This window comes from Macrosteles quadrilineatus, unplaced genomic scaffold, assembly GCF_028750875.1.
Source record: "Macrosteles quadrilineatus isolate MER2022 unplaced genomic scaffold, UCM_ALF_1.0 Scaffold_7__1_contigs__length_78375512, whole genome shotgun sequence".
NCBI lineage: Eukaryota > Metazoa > Arthropoda > Insecta > Hemiptera > Cicadellidae > Macrosteles > Macrosteles quadrilineatus.
This window is the reverse complement of record NW_026542600.1, coordinates 6,930,777-6,939,454: the sequence shown is the minus strand read 5'-3', so window position 1 is coordinate 6,939,454 and position 8,678 is coordinate 6,930,777. Positions and strand designations below refer to the sequence as shown.

General features: G+C 35.3%; 1 protein-coding gene across 1 annotated transcript in view; it reads right to left on the bottom strand.

Annotated features, from left to right (window-relative positions):
* The window catches only part of LOC128998164 (neogenin), a 61,545-nt gene that overhangs the window by 39,526 nt on the left and 13,341 nt on the right, over positions 1–8,678 (bottom strand). The window contains exons 5-11 of the mRNA XM_054424177.1: positions 7,730–8,003; positions 6,242–6,384; positions 5,704–5,863; positions 5,225–5,340; positions 3,782–4,022; positions 1,486–1,774; positions 165–374 (exon numbers count right to left, since the gene is read on the bottom strand). Coding sequence (XP_054280152.1) covers positions 165–374; positions 1,486–1,774; positions 3,782–4,022; positions 5,225–5,340; positions 5,704–5,863; positions 6,242–6,384; positions 7,730–8,003 — 1,433 coding nt within the window. The remainder of the gene's footprint in view (positions 1–164; positions 375–1,485; positions 1,775–3,781; positions 4,023–5,224; positions 5,341–5,703; positions 5,864–6,241; positions 6,385–7,729; positions 8,004–8,678) is intronic.

Below are 8,678 nucleotides of genomic sequence, written 5' to 3'. Positions count from 1 at the left end.
ATAGGTAGTAAAAAGTTTACAACGGATGAAAGCTGACAAAATTTGACTTGTCGAATTTTTGCATTCTCAAAGTAAAATATGAATCCACAACTTTATGAACTGATAGTAATAAAATAACATAGAATAAAATCATTTATAAAATAATAACATATAATTGGACAAACCGTTGAGCTGGCAGCCTCCAACGTAACATTCTCCGGTGCTTTGCTAGGTACATCTGAGTACGTTCTCACTGTGATCTCTTCAGAAGCAGTTCCTGGACCGTTCTCATTGTGTGCGACCAACCATATGTTGTACTCCTGGAACTTCTTCAAGTTCTCCAATGTGTAACTCAGCTCCGTAGTATTCCTGATGAACTCTTCCGAATCATCAGCCTACAACAATCACAACAATCAATAATTGTTAATGTTTAGACTGGTTCTAGGGGTAGCTTTAAGATTTTGCCAACTTAAAAATTACACAGGCATTGTTTATTGAAAAGGAGCTTGACTTAGGGAAGGAATATATAACTATCTTATCTAAGAGTTTCAGGTTCTTTAAAGCGCACAAAGAAGTACACAACACAATAAACTTGATATTTCGGACCCTAATAGGGCTTCTTCAGAAGAAAGAAGTAGAATAGGTTTTTTTTCCAAGCCAATAAGTTCATTATGATTTATTTGTGCTTTCAAAAACCTGGAACCTTTATTTTAAGTAAACTAGTTGTGTATCTATTCCTTCTTTAACATAAAACAAGCTTTATATGATTTAAAAGGTGATTTAAAAAATTGTTTGCTTAAGGTTCCTGTTAGCCTTGAGCGGCTGATGATTAGATTTTATTTTCCCTGACAAAGATGAGCAACCAATAAGGTGGTTCGGATTTGTTATCGGATCTATAAAGAATTTGCACAGACCTACTAATATTTACACGTCCGTTAGCAACTCACGTGGCAAATTTTAGACCTCAATAGCTTCAATAGTTATAAAATAATGGTAAGTGGTAGTCATAGTTATCTATAGTTCAACGTTGTTGTACACTGCCATTTCCATTTACACCTAGTGCTACTGGCAAACGTTGATAGTGTCACTTGAGTCTGGTTACAGGATGTCTGGAGCGCAGTCAGCCCCAAAAGACGTGCATTTTTTACAAGCTTAATTTATGTTTTTTAATGTTATGGTGTCATAAATATAACATGAGAAATAAACATAATGAGACAATATTATGTTTCAGTTTTATATTTGGTCTTACTCCTGTCAACCCTACACCCTTTTAGTCCCCTTTTACATAAACATGCTCATATACTTATAACATATGCTCTTTCCTTTGTATGCATTAAGAGTTGTGTTAGTCAAAGTTAACAGAAACACCTGTTAAATTTCACACTATTATTTTTTAAGCACCTGGTAAATTCAAAAATACTTAAACCCACCAAATCAAAAGTACAAACCGAAACTCAAAAGGAGACAACAAACGATTACGTAGAAAAACACTCAACCCAGACCTACCTCTATGTAATACAGACTATAGCTGAGGGGAGGTCCCGTAGCAGGGTCGTAGGCCGGAGGAGCCCAGGTGACATGTACAGAGGTGGGGGAGAGGGGATGAGCTGCTACGTGTAGCGGAGGACCAGGCACGTGCACCTCCGCCTTAGTCCTGACTGTGACTGGTAGAGAAGTCGCTCCTAGACTGTCGTTGATCAATGCCCTCACTCGCATCACGTAGCTGCGGTCAGGCTGTAAACCTTGTATGTTGACCTCCTCTAGTCTCGACCTTGACGTGTTCACCACCCTCTCTCTGTGGTCAAACGTTAAAAATGTACAAGTCTGTAAAATAATTCTCTACTATATAAAGACCGATCTATGTTATTTAGTTATGCCACTATCTGGACTATGACAATGACATATAACACAGAGTACAAGGATAAAAGGGGGATAAGAGCTAAATTAACAGCTGAGAAAAAGTCCAGGAAACATTTAAGTTACAAAGAAAAACACAAAATACATAATATTTTGACCTCTTTAGGACCTGGTCAAGTGTAGACTAAGATTTATGTACTAAATGTTAGACAAACAACTACACTTGACAGAGTCCCTCAAAAGTCTTCAAATGTGTACTGTGGCCAATCAGGACTTTAAAGGTAATCAAGCTGTTATCTCCCTTGTTTTAAAAACATAAGCACATGGGCAAGAGCCTTTTCTTGAACAAGGATAAAAGGATATCAACTGTAATGTACCAAACTTTAAAAGGGGGAAAATGTTGGGCAATTAAACAAACACTAAAAGACCCAGTTTAGAACCAAATACAGGGTGAATCAGACCACCCATGCACAACGGTTTGGCCCAACACGCGTAAAAAAAACAACATTTTATACAGAAAATCCGCCATTTAACATTTTTTTAGTGAGTTACAATTTTAAAATGTCACTTAAGGCACTTTTATTTCAATGTTGGGATCATTATAAGTACAAATATATGTCCGAAAAGTAATTTAAAAAATTAAAAACACGTTGAAAATCCAAGACATTTTACCAATTTTAAGTAGGGCGTTTTTTTTTTTATGTGAAGGAGTGCGGTTTTCGAAAAATGCCGAAGAGCGTCTTGTAAAAAATTTAATTCCTGACCATCAAAATTATTTCATATCTTTGCTAGCTCTTACCATTTTCAAGCTATATCCATAAAAAAAAATAAAATAAAAAAACAGGGTGGCTAGTGAAATCACATTGAAAAATTCCCTGACTTTTCCCTGACAATTCCATGATTTTTTTAAACTTTCCCTGATCGACAAATTCAAAATTACAATTCTAATACTACCTAACTAATTCTTCAAAAGGACTAATCTTTATCTGAAGAATATCTTATGTTTGTTTACATGAAAAACATACATAAAATCTATAGATACAGGCTAGCTTATATTCAAACTTTGCAACTTACCTTAATAAAATTAAACTGAGTTAAGATGAGACGCAGTTTATAATAAAATTTAATTTGTACAAAAACACAAAATTTATTTGTAGAGACATATTTCTTAGTTTTCACCCACACGGCACACATACTCTCGACCTTTCCTAACAATTATTAAAATTATGTTAAACATTTTACAATTTTCCCTGACTTATGACAAAATTCCATGACTTTTCCAGATATTTAATATTCCCTGACATTTCCAGGTTTTCCAGGTCACTAGCCACCCTGAAAAAGGAGGTTTAAGGGAATTTTTGGAGGTTTGTAATTTGAAAATGCAACTTTTTTGGATTTCCTGGGTGGTTTGAGACCGAGATGAGCCTCCACAAAAAATTTCAGATCCCTAGCTATTCTAGAAGTGGGTAAACACTTGTATACCTGATCAGTGAGTCAGTGAGTTACACAAGCGGCTGTATATTCCGTTTAAGTATGTGCACGGTTAGTCTGATTCACCCTGTATAGCCTTGATCCTAATAATTGGAGCTCTACAGTACATTATAGTAATCTATGGGTTTTCAGAGCCTTCGGGACCTATCTAAACATTTGGGGACTTCTCTGAGAGAACAGGAACGTATGGGAGCTGTAGACACCCTGTTTCAGATAGAGCATATATTTTACTAAGTCCCAATTTTACACTTATAACACTAGTCTCTAGTCGGGAACAGTTAAACACAATAGACTAAGCCTAGGATGTTGTCGCATTATTACTAGGGTGAAACCATTGGCTATTGAACGGATTTGAACCCAGAACCTCAGAGTTCGAAGCCTCATGCTCTACCACTAGACCGATATGCTATTATTAAAGCAATAATAGGTAAATGTAAATTTTAAAAAGCCATACCTGTAAGAACCTTCCTCTCTGTAGAAGACAGAGTAGCTAGATATTTGTCCACTGAAGTGCAGTGGCGGCTTCCATCTGAGAGTGACGAACCTGGCTCCTACGATGGCTGCCTCGACGTTCTGCGGAACTGTCTCCAGGCTCGGCAACTCTAGCTCACCTTCTAGTGCGGAAAGACCAGGGGGGATGGACGGACGTTTTGATTTTAGTAATTTAGAGATGTTTTTGGAAACTTCACTATCAGCTGAGGATATTTGTAGACAAAAACATTTAAATTTTGTATTGAGGTTATGTAAGCAAAAAATGTGATTTTTAATGTGTGGCAAGTTGAATTGAGAAGTTAATAATTTGTGAAAATGAAGTGAATAAATAAAATTGCGATGAAAATGAAAATTGTGATAAAATTGTAAAGGGGTGTAAGGAGAGGAAAGGACGAGAAATAAGGAAGGGGAAAAATAAAACAAAAAAATTAATAACTGAAGTAAATCATAAATAAATAATAAGTTGACAAAATAATGTAAGAAATTGATGATCTTGGGTTTGTAGTTAAGAACAAAACTTGTTTATTATACTACTCAAATGGTTATAAACTTTACTTTAGTCTAAAGTAAAACAAGTAATTAGCAGTTATTTTGAAGAAGGATAAAGTTTAGCTAGCTTATCTGAAAAAAATAAAATCCAGAGGCTAATTGATACAAATAAAAGACCACTATATTGAAAAGGTTTCTATTCAATCTCCTCTCCGACGTGTTCAAAGACGTCCTTTCGGTTAATATCAGTACTATGTTTTGTGATCTTTTGATTACCATTAGAACCTGGACTCCAATTTTTTTAGATAAGCTAGCTTAACTTTATCCCTCTTCAAAATAACCCCTAACCAGCCAACAAGCTTTCCTTTAAAATATAACCTATAACATTGAACTATCTTAAATTTAAATTATAACACCACCACCTGACTATCCTCATCTAATTGGTCCAACTACAACAGTCAATGCACTTTATGAAATATCATGAGTAAATAAATTTACTCATGGCCATTCAAAGAGGAGGTCCCTGCATAGAGAGATAGGCTTACACAAGATCGATTAGGCATTTTAAATCAAAGTTAAGTTAACTTAGAAGAAAATAAACACATAGTCACAATAGAAGAAAATAAACAAGGAACTAGTGTTAATCAGCTGATTATTCTACCTATGTTGCATTGTTAATTTATGCCCTAGTGACAATTATCAAAACAAACTGCAAAGTTATTCCGGATTACCATGATTTAAAATGTGAGTAGTACAGTTCAACAGTTGTTTTCATGCCAAGAGATTGTTTATAAAAACAACATGTTGGCCCGAAGTGGAAAATGCAATGAAATAGTCAAAGAATAGGTTGAAATGTCAACCAATTTATTGACAACAATTAATAGCGGTTTTCAAGGACTTTGGCAGTGAAGCTTACCTGAGTTGGTAACCACTAGATGTGCCGCTGCCTGAATGTTGCCGGCTGGGTTTGAGGCAACACACTGGAAAATGCCTGCGTCCAATGACATCAGTCCGAGAATACGTAGATTGTTCCTGCAAAAAAGAGACAACATTCAGAGCTTCAGATAAAATATCTAGTAGCGTTGTTATTGTTATTTCTAACATATTGTTACCACAACAGAAGTATTGAGTCTTTTGGCTGAGAACTCAGTAATAAATGGAGGTAAACTATTATCCATCAGAAAGATATTACAGAGCAGCATAGAAAAAGTAGTACGTACTGCCTGTAGCTTGTTTAGGTAAAAAAGATTGGGAATCTTTATTCTTATTCTTAAACAATTATTTACAATCTCATAACTTTCTGATTCTCATTTTAGACACAAAACAAAGTAAGAAAGTAAGCCTTCAATTAATTAAACTGACTGCAAAAAATAAAAATATCTTTTTTAAGCTTACCCATTTACTACTTGCAGATACTCATTTTGCTTGATGTGGTCACCATTCTTCAACCAACTGACTTTAGCTTCAGGTCTAGCATCGACCGCACACTCCAATTCCACGTCTTCTTTCTCCCGAGCTACTTTACTTGTCGGCTTCTTCAAAAAAGATGGTGGAACTGCAACAACACATTTGATGAAGCTGCATTTTCCGTGAGATACCCTTTGTATATTCTTGATGAGTTTATAGTACTTGATTATTTTGGGAAAAAAGTCTGAGTGAATTAACTAAGTCGCTTTAATATGAAAACAAAGTTTTGAGACAACTAATATTCAACTCCTACTATTGAGTTGAATAGTCTACTAATTGAGTTGAGTCTCATAATAACTACTATTGAGTTGAATAGTAGTTTTCTCCCAAGATGGATCGTTGTTACAAATCCGTAACATCAGACTCTAGTTTAGCTTATTCAACGACAGTCATCACTGGAAGACCTAAATTTGAACATGCATAAACTATGACCAGTCTGGCAGTAGTTAGTCATCACTGTTCGTACCTTGAACATGTAGAGTGGCAGTAGCGTCCGCAGAATCTTCTCTATTCTCAGCTCTACATTGGTAGTTTCCTGCGTCACTCTCTTGGATGTCTCTCATTTGTAGACTACCAGTGCCCGTCATCTTGCAGTTAGTGTCCAGGTCTCTGTAATTTCCACGATAACAATAAAAACTAAACACTAGTTGAATTAACATTCAGTGCAATGCATCAAGTATTACCTAACATTGTTATAATTAATTATAGGACAGTAACCTTAGTACATATTTTAAGCACAATATAAATGCCAGATGAGTGGAATAGATTGCATGATCCATGTAGCTTTGTTGATAAGAACAGCTGATTCATTCCCAGGATCATTTATTAAAAGCAATTGTAAAGGACAATTGAGCCCAGTTTTTAACTATTAAAGCTACTATCATCAACAATGATGTTTATTATTAAATGTTACAAGTTAAATTTAATGATAGCCCTTTTAGCGAATTTCCCTATAGGGAAGTAGCTATTACCGTAGGTCTCATGGTAAGACTTAGGCCCGGGACCGATTTACTTTTTCATTTTGATGTCCCCAGAGGCCAAAAACACCACTCGTTCAAATTTTTATATATGTATATATATATATATATATGTGTCCGTGAACACGATAACTTGAGTAATTTTTATCCGATTTTGATGAAATTTGGTTTGAAGGTGTAAGGCGGGATAAACTTGAATGAGTTCGCGATCCAGCATGATCGGACCATGGGAACAGGGTTTTATGGGGTAAAAATTTGTTTTTCTCACTTTTGACCCTCACAACACAAAATTTCCCAAATTTTCTCTAAACCTTCTTAAAGAGCTTAAAAAAACAAACAATTCAGTATATCAAAGTGTTTTTGTACGGTTATTGGTTACGGAGAAAACTAAAAAAATGGTAAATTTAAAATTCCCATGTTATTCTTATGGAGAATATTGTAAAATGTCGTAGTTTGCTTGTTTATGGATATCTTTTGATCAAACTTGGCAAATATATTCATTTTATACTAAGCAATAATTATTTTACTTAAAACACACACTTTATTAGTTTCCTTGTAGCAGCAAACCTAGGTACTCGTTAAACCTAATGTTATTTAAATAGATCAATTGAAAATCAATTCAGCCAAATGGAAATTCGCTTAGGCGTTAGGTTTGCTGCGGCGGGGGTATTTTCTGATCTAAGGGCTAGCAAATGATCTTGAAATATGTACTGCGGAGAGCCAATTACCTGAAACAATTGCTTTAGGACCTTCATAATAGCCAGGATAAACGATTTTAGAACAGTAAAATATTGTGTTTAAGTTTTCACCCAAACATTTTTTTCAGGTTTGGAACATCTCTAAGAGGGTAGAAGCTAACACACTTTTGATCGCTAAGACAACCATAGCGAGTAAGAACAAAATAAAAGTTTCAAAAGAAATACGGATAAGTGACGTTTCGGATAATCAACAGCAATTTTCTATCATGATAAACTTACTGAAAATCAATGGCCACTCCATCCTTCAGCCAGACAATCCAAGGTCTAGGGTTGCCGTTAGCCGCACACTCCAGAGTAACAGTGCTGCCCTCTACCACCACAGTTGAGCGTGGCTGTGCTATGAACGACGGAGCCCTTAGACTATGGGCAGACTCTAGGTCCTGATCTATCTGTAGAACTGCCTTGTCACTAAGTCTATGTTGATTGTTGCCACTGACATTGCAGCGGTAACTACCTCGGTCCGATACCTGCACTGACTCTATCTCCAAAGACCCTGCGAATCAAATGTAGTGTGAGCAAAACTGAATACTGATAACAAAATATATTTAGCAAATTTCGGTTCCATGTCAAAATCTAGGGCAACAAATATTTTATTTTTCCTAAACGAGTGATATTTATAGATTTTATTTTAGTTCCAGCAGTTCTTATAAGTTTAACCCACTGGGCGGAACATTTTCGTCGTGCTGCTAAAGCGCTCTGGCATTCCTAGACGGAACTGTTCCATCGGAACATTGCTAGTAGTTTTAAATTATTCTGATAGATCGCAGCAGCGATTATTATTGTGTCAATAATTTTTTCTGTCTATGTGCAATAATTTTATTGTGTGTATTTTTTGTTTCTTTGGTTTAATAACCTGTTTTGGAAAACAAAAATATTAGTTTTGAGGTACCGGTAATGTTTTTGTCCAAATGCCGCAACTGTCTTGTTTATGATTCAGTGAAATATACTTGTAGATAGGTAATTGTGGATTGTCTTCCAATATTTCTGAGAAGAATTTAAGACAAAATAGTAATGCATAAAGAAGTTATAGTTGTTTTTGTAAGTCACTAAAAGAGCTAAAAAAAGAGGAATTCCTGTGTGTAATGGGATGCCAATAGGTTAAAACTATATCACTAAATATACATAAACAAATTAAATACTGACAGGAAAATCATTCTCAGATTTTGAA